The 19,663-nt window shown below is 48.3% G+C and overlaps 1 protein-coding gene across 2 annotated transcripts in view; it reads left to right on the forward strand.

Annotated features, from left to right (window-relative positions):
• The first annotated feature begins 1,570 nt into the window (after window positions 1–1,570).
• TLE5 (TLE family member 5, transcriptional modulator) overlaps window positions 1,571–19,663 on the forward strand; it is a 36,823-nt gene continuing 18,730 nt past the window's right edge. For both annotated transcript variants that reach the window (XM_063914454.1, XM_063914455.1), the window contains exons 1-3: window positions 1,571–2,026; window positions 13,472–13,569; window positions 14,788–14,851. In XM_063914454.1, coding sequence (XP_063770524.1) covers window positions 1,994–2,026; window positions 13,472–13,569; window positions 14,788–14,851 — 195 coding nt within the window. In that variant the 5' untranslated portion in view covers window positions 1,571–1,993. The remainder of the gene's footprint in view (window positions 2,027–13,471; window positions 13,570–14,787; window positions 14,852–19,663) is intronic.

Below are 19,663 nucleotides of genomic sequence, written 5' to 3' on the forward strand. Positions count from 1 at the left end.
TTTGTATATGAGGGAGGGAGGGACGGACCCTCCTCCCTCCTTCGTGTGCGGGTGGCCAGAATCGTTCCTTATGACGGGCGGGTCACGGGAGCGCTGGTGTGCGGCTGCGGCATGACATACAATGAGTCATTGTGACTCATTCATGTAATGCCGGCCGGCGGCTGTGGGCCCTTGAGTGCGGCGGGGCCCCAGTGCAATGCACTGCCTGCCCCGCCAGTAGTTCCGCCCCTGGCAGTTGGGCAAAACCATGTGCACTGCAGGGGGGGGGGGGACAGATATAACATTTGCAGAGAGAGTTAAGGGCCCCATACACTATTGCGACATGTCGGACCCACATGTCGCAGGCGATCACCCCAGCAGCCTCCCGGGCGGCAGGATCGCATAAGATACATTGTATGCGGTCCTTTTGCTTACAATGTATCTTGTGCGATCCCAGCCATGCCTGCGGGTCCGACATATCACGAGTACAGCACATTCAATCTAGGGGATCCGATCCGATGCTCACGGGACAGTGCATCGGATCGGATGTAAAACACATCCAAAATGCCCGATTTCATCCAATATATCGGCCCTAATGGCCGAAATCGGATGAAATTGGGCATTATCATTCTTGTGTATGGGGCTCTTTAGCATACCTCCCAACTTTCTCCTTGGCTAAATTGGGACTCGAAAAAGGGGGCGTGGTCTCGCTTGTGATGGACGTGGCCTTGCTTGAGTGGGTGTGGGCGTGGCCTTGTGAAACTGGTCATTTTTCTGCCTTTTGGGGGCGTGCCCAGCGCTCACCGAGCAGCAGGGCAGTCCCCGCTCCCGTCCTAGCAGTGAATACATGCCGTGCGCGTGCGCACAGCATGTATTCAGTGATCACCGGCTGCTTTGCAGAGCAGAGCAGCAGGTGATCAAAGGCTCTCCCAACTGCCCCCCCCCCCCCCCCCCGCCCGCGGGACACTGCTGCCCGCGGGTGGGGCAGCGGGACAAGGTCCGAATATCGGGAATGTCCTACTGAAAGCAGGACAGTTGGGAGGTATGCCTCTAGATTTGGGTGGGTTATATTGTTTCTGTGCAGGGTAAATACTGGCTGCTTTATTTTTACACTGCAATTTAGCTGTCAGTTTGAACACACCCCACCCAAATCTAATGGGCCCTACACATATCACGATGCGCCGCCGAGGTGCCCGGCGGCCGATACGGCCGACGAGCGACCCGGCGGCGGGGGGGCAGTGACGGGGGGAGTGAAGTTTCTTCACTCCCCCCGTCACGCGGCTGCATTGAAGTGCAGGCAAATATGGACGAGATCGTCCATATTGGCCTGCATGCACAGCCGACGGGAGACCAGCGATGAACGAGCGCGGGGACGCGCATCGTTCATCGCTGGAGTCTCCACACTGAAAGATATGAACGAGTTCTCGTTCATTTATGAACGAGATCGTTCATATCTTTCAGAAAATCGGCCAGTGTGTAGGGCCTATAACTCTCTCTGCACATGTTATATCTGCTCTCTCTTTCCTCCCCTCCCCCCGCAGTGCACATGGTTTTGCCCAACTTCTAATTTACTGCTACGATCAACTTTGAATTAGGCCCTTAGTACATCACATCCCTAGAATAAATGAGAGCATGATGATGGCTCCCCAGTGAGAAGCACTGCACATACTCCTGACGGCCCGCAGAGGGCGCAAGAGGCCTGTTAGTTGTAGCCGCCATTAAACAAAAGGATCCAGATAGAGGAGAGAGCTGAGATCAGGGCGCAGAGCTAGGACAGGCCGAAGCCTGAGCAAAGGAAAAGATCGGGAGAAAGATCGGAGCAGAGCAACGCAGGAGGCCGGGTACAGGAGCGCGGGTTCCGGACGGGGGAGCAGGATACAGTTGGCAGTGAAGATCTATCGTCTGCAGGCCGTGGCTTGGGGTGACGGAGCCTTGGCTGACCAGCAGGAAAGGCTGGGACTGGAAGCACCGAGCCCGGGTTTAAAATCAAGATAGACCAGGGCCAGAGTGGGATATGATGTTTCCTCAAAGCAGCAGCCGCCATTCGGTGAGAACAGGCCCAACATACGTGTCCGTGTGTCCATGTGCCTGTGTGCTTACACAAGCCTGCGTGTGTCTGTAATGTGTATGTGTATATAATATGTGTATTAGACTATATTAATTTAGAATGGGGGTATATGTGTCTCGATTGTAGCGAGATTGACTGTATGTTCCATATGTTGGTGGTCATGTGTCTATATATAGTTGTATATGTTGGTGTGCCTATGTCTGTTTAGCTGTGCATGTAGCTGTGCCAGTTGTGCATATTGGTGCACGTATCTGTATATAGGGCCTAAATCAAAGTTATGTGTAAACCCAATGTTTATATACAGCGCTGGTGTTTTTGGATATGCGCAGAAGTAGCACTGCCCCTGTGCAGGTTTGGGACTGTAATGCCACTCGCAGTGCCCCAAATGGTCCAGTGCGATTGACACGCTGCTTGCGCATAAGGGCGGTGATGGGAAGTGGTACAGAAATGGGGGCGGGCGCGTTGCACCACCGTTTCTCTATCGTCCTAGTGGATGCTGGGGTTCCTGAAAGGACCATGGGGAAATAGCGGCTCCGCAGGAGACAGGGCACAAAAGTAAAGCTTTCCGATCAGGTGGTGTGCACTGGCTCCTCCCCCTATGACCCTCCTCCAAGCCAGTTAGATTTTTGTGCCCGGCCGAGAAGGGTGCAATCTAGGTGGCTCTCCTAAAGAGCTGCTTAGAAAAGTTTAGCTTAGGTTTTTTATTTTACAGTGAGTCCTGCTGGCAACAGGATCACTGCAACGAGGGACTTAGGGGAGAAGAAGTGAACTCACCTGCGTGCAGGATGGATTGGCTTCTTGGCTACTGGACATCAGCTCCAGAGGGACGATCACAGGTACAGCCTGGATGGTCACCGGAGCCTTGCCGCCGGCCCCCTTGCAGATGCTGAAGTAAGAAGAGGTCCAGAATCGTCGGCAGAAGACTCCTCAGTCTTCTAAAGGTAGCGCACAGCACTGCAGCTGTGCGCCATTTTCCTCTCAGCACACTTCACACGGCAGTCACTGAGGGTGCAGGGCGCTGGGAGGGGGGCGCCCTGGGAGGCAAATGAATACCTATTTTGGCTAAAAATACCTCACATATAGCCTCCGGAGGCTATATGGAGATATTTAACCCCTGCCAGAATCCGTTAAGAGCGGGAGACGAGGCCGCCGAAAAAGGGGCGGGGCCTATCTCCTCAGCACACAGCGCCATTTTCCCTCACAGAAAGGCTGGAGGGAAGGCTCCCAGGCTCTCCCCTGCACTGCACTACAGAAACAGGGTTAAAACAGAGAGGGGGGGCACTAATTTGGCGTTAGAAATATATAAAAAAGATGCTATAAGGGAAAACACTTATATAAGGTTGTCCCTATATAATTATAGCGTTTTTGGTGTGTGCTGGTAAACTCTCCCTCTGTCTCTCCAAAGGGCTAGTGGGTCCTGTCCTCTATCAGAGCATTCCCTGTGTGTGTGCTGTGTGTCGGTACGTGTGTGTCGACATGTATGAGGACGATGTTGGTGAGGAGGCGGAGCAATTGCCTGTAATGGTGATGTCACTCTCTAGGGAGTCGACACCGGAATGGATGGCTTATTTAGGGAATTACGTGATAATGTCAACACGCTGCAAGGTCGGTTGACGACGTGAGACGGCCGACAAACAATTAGTACCGGTCCAGACGTCTCAAAAACACCGTCAGGGGTTTTAAAACGCCCGTTTACTTTAGTCGGTCGACACAGACACAGACAGGGACACTGAATCCAGTGTCGACGGTGAATAAACAAACGTATTCCTTATTAGGGCCACACGTTAAAGGCAATGAAGGGGGTGTTACATATTTCTGATACTACAAGTACCACAAAAGAGGGTATTATGTGGGATGTGAAAAAACTACCGTAGTTTTTCCTGAATCAGATAAATTAAATAAAGTGTGTGATGATGCGTGGGTTCCCCCCGATAGAAAATTATGGGCGGTATACCCTTTCCCGCCAGAAGTTAGGGCGCGTTGGGAAACACCCCTTAGGGTGGATAAGGCGCTCACACGCTTATCAAAACAAGTGGCGGTACCGTCTATAGATAGGGCCGTCCTCAAGGACCAGCTGACAGGAGGCTGGAAAATATCATAAAAAGTATATACACACATACTGGTGTTATACTGCGACCAGCGATCGCCTCAGCCTGGATGTGCAGAGCTGGGGTGGCTTGGTCGGATTCCCTGACTAAAAATATTGATACCCTTGACAGGGACAGTATTTTATTGACTATAGAGCATTTAAAGGATGCATTTCTATATATGCGAGATGCACAGAGGGATATTTGCACTCTGGCATCAAGAGTAAATGCGATGTCCATATCTGCCAGAAGATGTTATGGACACGACAGTGGTCAGGTGATGCAGATTCCAAACGGCACAAAGGTGTATTGCCGTATAAAGGAAGAGGAGTTATTTGGGGTCGGTCCATCGGACCTGGTGGCCACGGCAACTGCTGGAAAATCCGCCGTTTTTACCCTAAGTCACATCTCTGCAGAAAAAGACACCGTCTTTTCAGCCTCAGTCCTTTCGTCCCTATAAGATCATATCTGCCCAGGGATAGAGGAAAGGGAAGAAGACTGCAGCAGGCAGCCCATTCCCAGGAACAGAAGCGTTCCACCGCTTCTGACAAGTTCTCAGCATGGCGCTGAGACCGTACAGGACCCCTGGATCCTACAAGTAGTATCCCAGGGGTACAGATTGGAATGTCGAGACGTTTCCCCTTCGCAGGCTCCTGAAGTCTGCTTTACCAAGGTCTCCCTCCGACAAGGAGGCAGTATGGGAAAAAAATTCACAAGCTGTATTCCCAGCAGGTGATAATTAAATTACCCCTCCTACTACAAGAAAAGGGGTATTATTCCACACTATATTGTGGTACTGAAGCCAGAAGGCTAGGTGAGACTTATTCTAAAAAAATTTTTTTGAACACTTACAAAGGTTCAAATCAAGATGGAGTCACTCAGAGCAGTGATAACGAACCAGGAAGAAGGGGACTATATAGTGTCCCGGGACATCAGGGATGCTTACCTCTATGTCCCAAATTTGCCCTTCTCACTAAGGGTACCTCAGGTTCGTGGTGCAGAACTGTCACTATCAGTTTCAGACGCTGCCGTTTGGATTGTCCACGGCACCCCGGGTCTTTACCAAGGTAATGGCCGAAATGATGATTCTTCTTCGAAGAAAAGGCGTCTTAATTATCCCTTACTTGGACGATCTCCTGATAAGGGCATAGTCCAGGGAACAGTTGGAGGTCGGAGTAGCACTATCTCGGATACTGCTACAACAGCACGGGTGGATTCTAAATATTCCAAAATCGCAGCTGATCCCGACGACACGTCTGCTGTGCCTAGGGATGATTCTGGACACAGTCCAGAAAAAGGTGTTTCTCCCGGAAGAGAAAGCCAGGGAGTTATCCGAGCTAGTCAGGAACCTCCTAAAAACAGTGCATCATTGCACAAGGGTCCTGGTAAAAATGGTGGCTTCCTACGAAGCAATTCCATTCGGCAGATTTCACGCAAGAACTTTTCAGTGGGATCTGCTGGACAAATGGTCCGGATCGCATCTTCAGATGCATCAGCGGATAACCCTATATCCAAGGACAAGGGTGTCTCTCCTGTGGTGGTTATAGAGTGCTCATCTTCTAGAGGGCCGCAGATTCGGCATTCAGGATTGGATGCTGGTGACCACGGAGCCCAGCCCGAGAGGCTGGGGAGCAGTCACACAAGGAAAAAATTTCCAGGGAGTGTGATCAAGTCTGGAGACTTTTCTCCACATAAATATACTGGAGCTAAGGGTAAATTTATAATGCTCTAAGCTTAGCAAGACCTCTGCTTCAAGGTCAGCCGGTATTGATCCAGTGGGAAAAAAAAACATCACGGCAGTCGCCCACGTAAACAGACAGGGCGACACAAGAAGCAGGAGGGCAATGGCAAAAACTGCAAGGACTTTTCGCTGGGCGGAAAATCATGTGATAGCACTGTCAGCAGTGTTTCATCCCGGGAATGGAAACTGGGAAGCAGACTTCCTCAGCAGGCACGACCTCCACCCGGGAGAGTGGAAACTTCATCGGGAAGTTTTTTCCACATGATTGTAAACCGTTGGGAAATACCAAAGGTGGACATGATGGCGTCCCGTCTGAACAAAAAACGGGACAGGTATTGCGCCAGGTCAAGAGACCCTCAGGCAATAGCTGTGGACGTTCTGGTAACACCGTGGGTGTACCAGTCGGTGTATGTGTTCCCTCCTCTGCTTCTCATACCTAAGGTGCTGAGAATTATAAGACGTAGAGGAGTAAGAACTATACTCATGGCTCCGGATTGGCCAAGAAGGACTTGGTACCCGGAACTTCAAGAGATGCTTACAGAGGTCTTATGGCCTCTGCCGCTAAGAAGGGACTTGCTTCAGCAAGTACCATGTCTGTTCCAAGACTTACCGCAGCTGCGTTTGTCGGCATGGCGGTGGAAAGCCGGATCCTAAGGGAAAAAGGCATTCCGGAAGAGGTCATTCCTACCCTTGTCAAAGCCAGAAAGGAGGTGACCGCACAACATTATCACCACATGTGGCGAAAATATGTTGCGTGGTGTGAGGCCAGGAAGGCCCCACAAAGAAATTTCAACTCTGTCGTTTCCTGCATTTCCTGCAAACAGGAGTGTCTATGGGCCTCAAATTGGGGTCCATTAAGGTTCAAATTTCGGCCCTGTCGATTTTCTTCCAGAAAGAATTGGCTTCAGTTCCTGAAGTCCAGAAGTTTGTCAAGGGAGTATTGCATATACAACCCCCTTTTTGTGCCTCCAGTGGCACTGTGGGATCTCAACGTAGTTCTGGGATTCCTCAAATCACATTGGTTTAAAACCAGTCAAATCTGTGGATTTGAAGCATCTCACATGAAAAGTGACCATGCTCTTGGCCCTGGCCTGGACCAGGCGAGTGTCAAATTGGTGGTTTTTTCTCAAAAAAGCCCATATCTGTTTGTCCATTCGGACAGGGCAGAGCTGCGGACTCGTCCCCAGTTCTCTCCCTAAGGTGGTGTCAGTGTTTCACCTGAACCAGCTTATTGTGGTGCCTTGCACCTACTAGGGACTTGGAGGACTCCAAGTTGCTAGATGTTGTCAGGGCCCTGAAAATATGTTCCAGGACGGCTGGAGTCAGGAAAACTGACTTGCTGTTATCCTGTATGCACCCAACAAACTGGGTGCTCTTGCTTCTAAGCAGACTATTGCTAGTTGGATGTGTAATACAATTCAGCTTGCACATTCTGTGGCAGGCCTGCCACAGCCAAAATATGTAAATGCCCATTCCACAAGGAAGGTGGGCTCATCTTGGGCGGCTGCCCGAGGGGTCTCGGCTTTACAACTTTGCCGAGCAGCTACTTGGTCAGGGGCAAACACGTTTGCTAAATTCTACAAATTTGATACCCTGGCTAAGGAGGACCTGGAGTTCTCTCATTCGGTGCTGCAGAGTCATCCGCACTCTCCCGCCCGTTTGGGAGCTTTGGTATAATCCCCATGGTCCTTTCAGGAACCCCAGCATCCACTAGGACGATAGAGAAAATAAGAATTTACTTACCGATAATTCTATTTCTCGGAGTCCGTAGTGGATGCTGGGCGCCCATCCCAAGTGCGGATTATCTGCAATACTTGTACATAGTTACAAAAATCGGGTTATTATTGTTGTGAGCCATCTTTTCAGAGGCTCCGCTGTTATCATACTGTTAACTGGGTTTAGATCACAAGTTGTACGGTGTGATTGGTGTGGCTGGTATGAGTCTTACCCGGGATTCAAAATTCCTCCCTTATTGTGTACGCTCGTCCGGGCACAGTACCTAACTGGCTTGGAGGAGGGTCATAGGGGGAGGAGCCAGTGCACACCACCTGATCGGAAAGCTTTACTTTTGTGCCCTGTCTCCTGCGGAGCCGCTATTTCCCCATGGTCCTTTCAGGAACCCCAGCATCCACTACGGACTCCGAGAAATAGAATTATCGGTAAGTAAATTCTTATTTTTTCTCTTATGTCCTAGAGGATACTGGGGTCCACATTAGTACCATGGGGTATAGACGGGTCCACTAGGAGCCATGGGCACTTTAATACCCCTTTCACACCAGAAATGCAGGGACAAAACCCGGGAATTCTGTCACGGGCTCATGCAGGGACATTCCCGGGTTGGCACCATTCACACCAGCATTTTTTGCCGAGACATCCCGGGTCTGCACCATTCATACTGAACCCGGGATGGCCTGTATTTTCTGAAAATGGGCGTCTCAGAAAAACCACAAGACCAGGAAGTGCCCTGAAGAGCCAATCAGCATCAGCAGAGGCAACCCGGGAAGGTGGGACATGTCCCTGCACCATTCACACTGTCCAGGGTCCAATGACGATCCCGGGACCAACCCTGGTCGATTGCAGGGTTGAAATGCAGGGACAGAAATCCCGGGTTTTTGTCCCTGTACCCTTTCACACCAAGAAATTTCCCGGGTTGATGCGCGTTCATGTGTTTTAACCCGGGAAATTTATGGCTGTGTGAAAGGGGTATAAGAAATTGAGAGTGTGGGCTGGCTCCTCCCTCTATGCCCCTCCTACTAGACTCAGTTTAGGCGGAGTCGGTCATGCTTGGGAAGCTCCTGAAAAGTTTTTTCTGCATTTTATTTTTTATTGTTTTCAGGCAGGTGTGCCCTGCACCAGACTGCCTGCTTCGTGGGACTTGAGCTCCTGAGGGTCCTATTCGCAAGCCCCACATAGCGAGCGTACAGACCCGCAGCACGCTGCCACCCCTAACAGAGCCAGAAGTCAGAAGAGTGGTGAGTAGGTGGCTGGCTGTAATGGCGGCACAAGGGTAGGAGCGCAGCGCTGACATGCAGGTTGCGCTCCAGGCATCAGAGACACTGTAGTGATCGCTGTGAGGGGCGAGCTGAAGCCTCTACTGATACCCACACTGGCAGTGCACTACAGGGGTTTTAACCCACTGTAGAACAGAATAATTACCTCAGCCAGTATAAAAAACCTGGGAAGACCGCGCGCCATTAAGGGGGCAGGGCTTCACTCTGAGCGGATCCAGCAGCTCACCAGCGCCATTTCCCTCTGCAGCTATACATAGGCAGATTGACAGGGAAGCACAGCTCCTCCACAAGGACTCCAGAACACCTCAGCGGTACCAGGGGGTCATAGCGGGTGGGGTGTGAAGCAATATTTGGTGTACTAAGCCCTATTAAGGGTACTTAGTTTGTAACCCAGCTAAACTTATTATTTAGCTATAGGGGCGCTGTGTAGTTGGCTCCGTTATACTATGTCTCCCTAGGAGGGCTCTGTGTGGGTTAACTGTGTTTTTAATCTATTTCCGGTGTGTGTGTGTGTGTGTGTGTGTGTGTGTGTGTGTGTGTGTGTGTGTGTTCTTTCACATTTACTATGTCTAAGGAGTGTGTATCATGCACAGCAGAGTGTTTTTCTCAATCTGGGGGATCACTGCTGTGTACTCAGGATAGTACAAATTCTCAGGCTAGTGGATCTGAACCAGTATGGCTAGATTCATTAAAAGGGGTGATTTCAATTATTTTGAATAAATTATCCCGAAATGAGAAGGAGACGCAATGCTTAAGGCAATCTGTAGATGACCTGATCAATAGAGATTCAGTGGTCATTCCAGCGTCTCAGACCCCTGCCATTTGTCCACAGAAGCGTACTCTTATTTTAGTGTGAAAAAGAAATCCTCAGCTACTTTACCTACATCTAAGGAATTAAGGAGCAGATGTGTTAACCTGGAGAAGGCATAAGGAAGTGATAAACCAGTGATATGTGCAAGGTGATAAAGGCACCAGCCAATCAGCTCCATTATGTAAATTAACAGTTAACTGATTGGCTGGTGCCTTTATCACCTTGCACATATCACTGGTTTATCACTTCCTTATGCCTTCTCCAGGTTAAAACATCTGCCCCTAAATTCCCTATTTGAAGTAATTTGGGTAAATCATAACAAGAAGTTTCAGGTCCCAAAATGGTTACTCACATCCTTCCCGTTTCCTCAGGATGATAGGTAAAAATGGGAAAACCCACCGATACTTGACGCATCGGTTTCTAGGCTGTCTCATAAGATAGTTTTACCTGTTCTGGGGCAGCTTCCTTGAAGGATGCTGCAGACCGCAAGATTGAGACCATTCTCAAATCTCTGTACACAGATGCGGGGGTGGCCCAGAGACACACTATAGCTTGAGCATGGATCTCTAGGGCCATTGGTCAGGTAATCTAATTGAAAGGCTAGATTCCTTATCCAGGGGGTAGATAATTTTACTCCTAAAACATATACAGGATACTGCTAACTTTATGGTGGAGGCCATAAAGGAAATTGGTTTACTCAATGCACGCACCACTGCCATGGCAGTGTCAGCACGCATGGGCTTGTGGCTACACCAGTGGACTGCGGACGCGGATTCCGGGATAGGCGTGGAAAGCCTACCTTTCACAGGTGAAGCCCTTTTTGGAGATGAACTTGATACGTGGATATCCAAGGCTACGGCGGGTTAAGTCTACATACTTTCCTTCCGCAGCTCCCCTGGCTAGAAAATCCTGCACTGCTCCAACTCTGCAGTCCTTTCGGACAGCAAAGTTTAAAAACAAAACCAAAGGTTCTTCTACAGCCTTCAAAGGCAATAGAGGTAAACCCAGAAAACCAGCAGCTGCAGGTTCACGGGAAGATAACCCCAGTTCTGCTTCCTCTAAGCCTTCAGCATGACGATGGTCCGCATTGCCTGGAAGACAGGCAGGTGGGAGCCCGTTTGAGATTCTTCAGTCACATATGGGTAACGTCACGCCAGGATCAGTGGGGCAAAGATCTTATAGCCCAGGGTTACAGACTGGAGTTTCAGGAACTCCCACCTCACAGATTCTCCAAATCAGGCTTACCAGCTTCTCAAGAAGCAAGTATGAATTTATAGGAAGCAATTAAAAAACAGGTACAGACTCAGGTCATTGTTTCAGTTCCACTTCAACTGCAAAACCAGTGTTATTATTCCAACCTGTTTGTAGTTCCGAAACCGGGCGGTTCGGTAAGACCCATTTTAAATCTCAAGTCGTTGAAACCATTCTTACGGGTGTTCAAGTAGGAGTCTCTGAGAGCGGTGATCTCGGGTCTGGAAGAGGAGGAATTCTTGGTGTCTCTGTATATCAAGGGTGCATACCTTCATATTCCGATTTGGCCGCCTCATCGGGCTTATCTAAGGTTTGCCTTACAGGACTGTCACTACCAGTTCCAGGCCCTGCCATTTGGCCTCTCTACGGCACCGAGGGTGTTCACCAAGGTAATGGCAGAAATTGTTTCTCCTCAGCAAACAGGGAGTGAACATAATACCGTACCAGGACGATCTGATAAAAGCTCCATCCAGGGAGAGGTTGTTAGTCAACATTGCCCTCTCAACCCGACTACTCCAGGATCACGGGTGGATTCTGAACCTACCAAAATCTCATCTGGAAGCAACATGGAGGCTTCCGTTCCTGGGGATGATACTGAATACGGAGGCACGGAAGGTATTCCTTCCATTGGAAAAGGCATTGGTGATACAGTCAATAGTGCGGGATGTTCTGAGACAAACCAGGATATCGGTGCATCTATGCATTCGCCTTCTGGGAAATATGGTAGTCGCTTACAAGGCGCTGCAGTACGGAAGGTTTCACGCAAGGCCCTTCCAGCAGGATCTGTTGGACAAATGGTCTGGATCGCATCTTCACATGCACCAGAGGATCCGTCTGCTTTTGGCGACATGCACCAGAGGATCCGTCTGTCGCCAAAAGCCAGTGTTTCTCTTCTGTGGTGGCTTTAGACTTCTCACCTGACTGAGGGCCGACGGTTCGGGATTCAAAATTGGATTCTGCTAATCACAGATGCAAGCCTCAAAGGTTGGGGAGCAGTCACCCAGGGGGAACAGTTCCAAGGAAAATGGTCAAGTCAGGAAGCCATTCTTCCAACCAACATTCTGGAACTAAGGGACATATACAATGCCCTTCTACAGGCATTGCATCTTCTTCAAGATCAAGCCATTCAGGTTCAGTCGGACAATGTGACGGCAGTAAAGTACGTAAACCGACAAGGCGGAACGAAGAGCAGGGCAGCAATGTTAGAGGTAACTGATTCTCCTCTGGGCAGAAAGACATGCTGTGGCGTTGTCTGCGATCTTCATTCCGGGAGTAGACAACTGGGAAGCAGACACGACCTCCACCCAGGAGAGTGAGGCCTTCACATGCAGGTGTTCAGGTGCTTGACATGTCGGTGGGGAATGCCACAAATCGACACGATGTCCTCTTATCTCAACAAGAAGCTCAAGCGGTATTGTTCCAGATTGAGGGACCCACAAGCAGTGGCGGCTGCCCGAGGGGTCTCGGCATTACAGTTGTGCCGAGCAGCTACTTGGTCGGGGACAAACACCTTTGCAAAGTTCTATAGGTTTGATACCCTGGCTGAGGAGGACCTCCTGTTTGCTCAATCGGTGCTGCAGAGTCATCACTCTCCCGCCCGTTTGGAAGCTTTGGTATAATCCCCATGGTCCTTACGGAGTCCCAGCATCCTCAAGGACGTTAGAGAAAATAAGATTTTACTTACCGGTAAATCTATTTCTCGTAGTCCGTAGAGGATGCTGGGCGCCCGTCCCAAGTGCGGACTTCTTCTACATGACTTGTATATAGTTATTGCTTACGTAAGGGTTATGTTATAGTTTTCGGTGATACCGTGGCTATGTTGTTTTTCATACTGTTAACTGGGTAAGTTTATCTTAAGTTATACGGTGTGATTGGTGTGGCTGGTATGAATCTCGCCCTTAGATTTACAAAAATCCTTCCTCGTACTGTCCATCTCCTCTGGGCCCAGTTTCCCTAACTGAGGTCTGGAGGAGGGGCATAGAGGGAGGAGCCAGTGCACACCCTGAATCCAAAGCTTTCTTAAAGTGCCCTATCTCCTGCGGAGCCCGTCTATTCCCCATGGTCCTTACGGAGTCCCCAGCATCCTCTACGGACTACGAGAAATAGATTTACCGGTAAGTAAAATCTTATTTTAGAAATACATAGGGGCTTATGATGCAGTGAAACAGTTTTCTGTGCACATTTTTCCTCAGTAGTTTCCACCCCTTTTGCTACCAGCCCTGCATCAGGCCTGTACTGTGTAAAATAAATATGTTGTAAGTATGTCATACTGTTACTATTAATCACTTAATCAGCTTTTCCCATCTTTAATAAATGTATCTTAACACAAGCTCACTTCTTGGAGCCTTCATTTATTTGCAATAAAACTGTTGCCCTTGTGATGTACTGAGGTATACATATGCTCCAGGTTTGGATCACATCGGGTCAGGTTATTTCCATTCCTTGTCACAACAGCGCAATAACAGTGGTACACAGATATGAAGGGAATTGTGCATTGTCTGAAATCTCATCTCTCCTCCCCAGGGCTCCTCTCACCTGCCCCAGCAACTCAAGTTCACAACCTCCGATTCCTGTGATAGGATTAAAGATGAGTTCCAGCTGCTTCAGGCACAATATCACAGGTAGGAAGAGCACATGTATAACCATTAAAATAGCACTTTTCCTTACACACTTCTCTCCGCCACCGCCTGATTAGCTGTTCCTCATACGGTCGGTCACTGTATGGCATTCTGCCTGCACATTCACCAGACCCACAATGTTCTGTTAATCCTCCTGCATCCTGTTTGGCAGTCCATTTTTATATTCATTGTCCTGAACTTTCCACACAGAGTTGTCACCTCGTCCGTATCCTGGCTTGCAGCCATGTTTCTGCTTCTGTAATGAACTATCCTATGGAACTGTCAATGCCTGTCCCTCTGATACTACTGTATCGATCTTACTGTAACGTAGCAAAGAGATGTTTCTGTTTCTTGGTAGTCCTTTAGCGTTTACATGGTTTAAGATGTATTTTTGCCATTACTTTGTGTCTTTTAATCAACATGGATCCTGAAGATCGCATAACGTTATTAATGCTACAACGTTTCAGGTATGCAGCACTATAGTTCTGTGGGTATGGGACTCAGAGTTGACAGTGTGTAGGTCGACACCCATTAGGTCGACAGTTGCTAGGTCGACACAAGAAATAGGTCGACATGAATAAGGTCAACATGAAAAAATTTCGATGTGAGTTTTTCATGTGTGGGTTTTTTTTTTCTCTTGTTTTCTTTGTAAAGTGACCGTGTACCCCAACTAGTGCACAGTGTCCCCTCGCTCCGCTCGCCACAGGTTACTGTTTCCAGTCGTCCATGTGGATCGTAAAGTATGAAAAAGTTCAAAAAAAGGGAAAAACGCATGTCGACCTATTCACTGTCGACCAATGGGTGTTGACCCAGAGTCCGGATACCAGTTCTGTACTAGAGACGGTCAGACTAGAATGATACAAGGATGCTCTCTGGGTTAATGAACCCTAGCACAACCTCCAGTGTTGAGAATGTTACAGGATTTCAAGCACAAGTATTATTATTATTTTTTTTTAAGCAAAAATTTATTGATTATAAACTAAACGATTATTTTTTATATTGTTAAAAACCTATTCCAGTTTATGCAGAATCACACATGCCCAGTAATCAAGGCTACTACCCCAACAGTATAAAGTATATCTAATAAATTCTCATACACACAAAAATAAAGTTTTAAAATGACATTTCGGTGCCACATTATAGAGCATGTGATCCCCTATAGCAGCAGCCTGACATGCCAGCGGTACCGACCTCTTCTAGTACATTATTTATGTTTTTCAGTCTTAAGCTGGAATGTGACAAGTTGGCCAGTGAGAAATCGGAGATGCAGCGGCACTATGTCATGGTAAGTTCTTGGAAGGAAAAGCAATCCTCCGTTTGCATGACCAACACCTTCCCTTCCCAGTATGCAGTGTGACCAAAGTGCAGGATTCATTACTGTCTGTGACTGCAATATAATAACTTGAATGTGCTCTGCTATATTGAGCTAATGAAAATGATCTGCAAAGGAAATATTACTGCATCTATCTCTTTTTGACTGGCCATTTAAGAGGTCCATCTAATGTAGGTTTTATGCCAGAACACCCAACAATAAAGCACATCTGAAATGTTGTTGTGTCACATCTGTATGGCTGCTGCCAGCAAGCTATTGTCATTGTGAGGCTGAAGTGATGATACCACAACAGATTATTATGGCAGAGGAACATTGGCCCTCATTCCGAGTTGATCGCTCGCTAGCTACTTTTAGCAGCCGTGCAAATGCATAGTCGCCGCCCACGGTGGAGTGTATTTTCATTTTGTAGGAGTGCAAAAGCCTGTGCAGCAGAGCGCCTGCAAACACATTTTGTGCAGAACAAGACCAGCCCTGTAGTTACTTATCCTGTGCGATGATTGCTGCGACAAGTGACATGATAATGACATCAGATACACGCCAGGCCACGCCTGCGTTTTCCCAAACACTCCCAGAAAACGGTCAGTTGACACCCAGAAACTACCACTTCCTGTCAATCTCCTTGCGTCCGCCAGTGCGACTGAAAGTGTTGCTAGAACCTGTGCAAAACCAAGGTGCTCGTTGTACCCCACGCGTGCGCATTGCAGTGCATGTGCAGATTTGCCGTTTTTTTAACTGATCGCTACGTAGCGAACAACGGCAGCTAGCGATCAACTAGGAATGACCCCCATAGTACACTAACAGCTACGCAGGAGCCGTGACCCGGTAAACCATATGATTTTCTTTATGGTGCTTCTTGCCAAGTGAAATAAGAGCACACCTATGTTTCATTATAGTCTACCTCAAAGTATTTCTACCTTGAATGGATAACTGTGCATTCATAAGTAGCAGACATGTGAGTATGGGGTCATTGGAAATGATAGCTTCTACTTTTAGGTCTGTTTACATGTGGTATTCTTGTAGTAAAAATGGGATTAGTAGCTGTCACGTCGGCAGTTCCCCTGGCTGTGGACAAATGGGGCTGCACAGTGCCCTATGTGGCTGAGCCTCTGGCTGTTAAAAATGTGTTTCAGGCGCCATTTGCACAATTTTAATATACCTTTGTGCCTAATTAAGAACCAGATTCTCACTCAAGGGTCTTTCCTAATGCCAGGAGTTTTGTCATCAGTTTAGGAGACCTCCCTTATTTTATCCCTTTGGAGAAGCTCTTGACTCCCTCGGTTCAGGACAATTAGGTTTTTAATTCTGTCTCCCAAGATTTGGCTGCAGATGGTTAAGCAGCCAGCAATGCTCCTACTCCATATTAACCCCTGAGGGCAATTACACAAACCTTCCTGTTTGTATTTCGGCTAATGATCTTTCCCTCCTAAAATGCATCTCAGGGGACCATAGTGCCTGGAAGTATAAACAAACAGAGCTTGTGTATAAGCGGTCTGTTTCTGGTTACCTTTTCCGATCCGCCTATGCCACTAGGTGAAAAACGTGTGTGGTATGCTGGGATGGAAGGGGTTCTGCTAGATAGCTAAATCCTTTCCAAGATTTGGAAGCAGGAAAAACTGGAGTTTGAGTAGTGCAGAGTTGTCTGCCAAAAAATAAATCCACCTCCCTCCTGACCTCTTCCAGCCCCCCTTCTTCCCCCCTCTCAGCAGGTCTTCTGGCTTATCCCTCTGTTGTGGGGTTATGCCATTCATTCACTCTTCCAGACAGCTGCTTGTTACAGGATGAGGAGGGGAGAGGGTTAGGGCAGAGTGTAAATCTGCCTAAAAATCTTTCTGGGACTTGTAAGACAAAGAGGTCAGACACTTGGGAGGAGGTGAGGGGGGCAGCTTCCCAGACAGAGGAGAAAATGGATTTGTTATTTAACCGTTTCAGGCCCACAAGTGGCATATGCACATAGTTAATGACAAATTCTGTCATTTCATTTTATTGTAAACTGGACTTCTAGATTAAAAAAAAAAGAAATAAAATTTTACATATAACGTTTATATACTTTGTTCTGCCTTGCCTCTATTTTCTGTGGCTTTGTTTAAAAGCAAATTATAGCGCTCCACACACCCTTTAATGACACATTAGACCAGGGGTATTCACATTCCTGTCATGTAGTAGTAGCACTTTGGTTTATAGCAGGAACCCTCCAGCTGTTGTGGAACTAAACATTCCAGCATGTCCTCCCATTGTTTTAGCATGCCCTAATAGTGGCAAGGCATGTTGGGATGTGTAGATCCACAACAGCTGGAGCGTTCCTGCTATAGACCAAAGTGCTACTACTATAGGACAGGAATGTGAAATAAGGCAGATGTACATGTCGATGCTTACGTGATGCTTAATATGACACAGATGTGTCCTTACACATGTTTTGCACCCTATGGCGCAACTCGCGGTTAGCGATTCCCATGCTGTGTACTTTTTCCTCAGTTTTGCATCTTAGTACACATATAAGGGTTCATTCCGGTGCGGTCCTTCCTGTGCTATCATGTGCAAAGTACCAGGGTTCGGTACTTTACGCATGCGCAGGACCCATTCTGTGCGTGCAGGAACAGTTCCTGCGGCGTCGGACAGAGGCAGACTGACAGTCTGATGCCTTAGAGGGACAGGGAGGGTGCTGCGACGGCCTCCGTTTATGAAACCTGGCCTTCGTGACAGGTAACTTGCGCAGCACGATAGGTGCTGTACACTGCCCAGTCTCCTAGGACGCAGCTCTGATCATTACTGCAGCAGGAAGCGTCTCCGTGTAATAAGACGCCTCCTACTGCATTAAAGCGTAATGGTGTACGTCACAGGTCACTCATATAAAACCTGTCTTTTGCCTTTTAATACAGACTGCGTGCTTTTTCCTCACTTATGCTTCTTACTTTTTGTAAAGTGTAATAAGTACTTAGGGTTAATATTTTTGCTTTTTCCTCCATTGTGTGTCTTAAGGGGCATACACATGATGCGATTCTACCTACGTGGCAGATTTGCACTAAAGCGATTTCCCTTCATCGCCCCAGAGCCAAAATCCACTGATATTGCATACCTCCCAACATGACCTCTCCAGGAGGGACACAATGCTCTGCTTCTGGACTTTCCTCTTAATGTATGATTGCCAGCACCTGTATTGAACAGGTTACTGGATAAGAAAGGTGTTTTAGCACAGGTGATGGCAATCATACATTATACACACTGTGAATTATTATTTTCTCTAACGTCCTAGTGGATGCTGGGGACTCCGAAAGGACCATGGGGAATAGCGGCTCCGCAGGAGACTGGGCACATCTAAAGAAAGCTTTAGGACTAACTGGTGTGCACTGGCTCCTCCCCCTATGACCCTCCTCCAAGCCTCCGTTAGATTTCTGTGCCCGACGAGAAGGGTGCACACTAGGGGCTCTCCTGAGCTTCTTAGTGAAAGTTTTAGTTTAGGTTTGTTATTTTCAGTGAGACCTGCTGGCAACAGGCTCACTGCATCGAGGGACTAAGGGGAGAAGAAGCGAACTCACCTGCGTGCAGAGTGGATTGGGCTTCTTGGCTACTGGACATTAGCTCCAGAGGGACGATCACAGGCCCAGCCATGGATGGGTCCCGGAGCCGCGCCGCCGGCCCCCTTACAGATGCTGAAGCAAGAAGAGGTCCATAAATCGGCGGCAGAAGACTTTCCTGTCTTCATAAGGTAGCGCACAGCACTGCAGCTGTGCGCCATTGCTCTCAGCACACTTCACACTCCGGTCACTGAGGGTGCAGGGCGCTGGGGGGGCGCCCTGAGACGCAATAAAACATACCTTACATGGCAAAAAATACATCACATATAGCTCCTGGGCTATATGGATGCATTTAACCCCTGCCAGAATATACAAAAAACGGGATATAAGGCCGCCGTAAAGGGGGCGGAGCCTATCTCCTCAGCACACTGGCGCCATTTTCCCTCACAGCTCAGTTGGAGGGAAGCTCCCTGCTCTTCCCTGCAGTCACTACACTACAGAAAAAAGAGAGGGGGGCACTAATTAGGCGCAGTATTAAAACATACAGCAGCTATAAGGGGAAAAACACTTATATAAGGTTATCCCTGTATATATGTAGCGCTCTGGTGTGTGCTGGCATACTCTCCCTCTGTCTCCCCAAAGGGCTAGTGGGGTCCTGTCCTCTATCAGAGCATTCTCTGTGTGTGTGCTGTGTGTCGGTACGTTTGTGTCGACATGTATGAGGAGAAAAATGATGTGGAGACGGAGCAGAGTGTCTGTAACAGTGATGTCACCCCCTAGGGGGTCGACACCTGAGTGGATGTACTGTTGAAAATTACGTGACAGTGTCAGCTCTATATAAAAAAACAGTGGTTGACATGAGACAGCCGGCTACTCAGCTTGTGCCTGTCCAGACGTCTCATAGGCCGTCAGGGGCTCTAAAGCTGCCGTTACCTCAGATGGCAGACGCCGACACGGATACTGACTCCTGTGTCGACGGTGAAGAGACAACCGTGATTTCCAGTAGGGCCACACGTTACATGATTGAGACAATGGAAAATGTTTTTATACATTTCCGATAATACGAGTACCACCAAAAAGGGGTATTATGTTCGGTGAGGGAAAAACTACCTGTAGTTTTCCTGAATCTGAGAAATAAAATGAGGTGTGTGATGATGCGTGGGTTTCCCCCCGATAACAAATTTCTTAAGTATTGGCTGCATACCCTTTCCCGCCAGAGGTTAGGGTGCGTTGGGAAACACCCCCTAGGGGG

Source organism: Pseudophryne corroboree, chromosome 1, assembly GCF_028390025.1.
Source record: "Pseudophryne corroboree isolate aPseCor3 chromosome 1, aPseCor3.hap2, whole genome shotgun sequence".
In the NCBI taxonomy this organism is placed as follows: Eukaryota; Metazoa; Chordata; class Amphibia; order Anura; family Myobatrachidae; genus Pseudophryne; species Pseudophryne corroboree.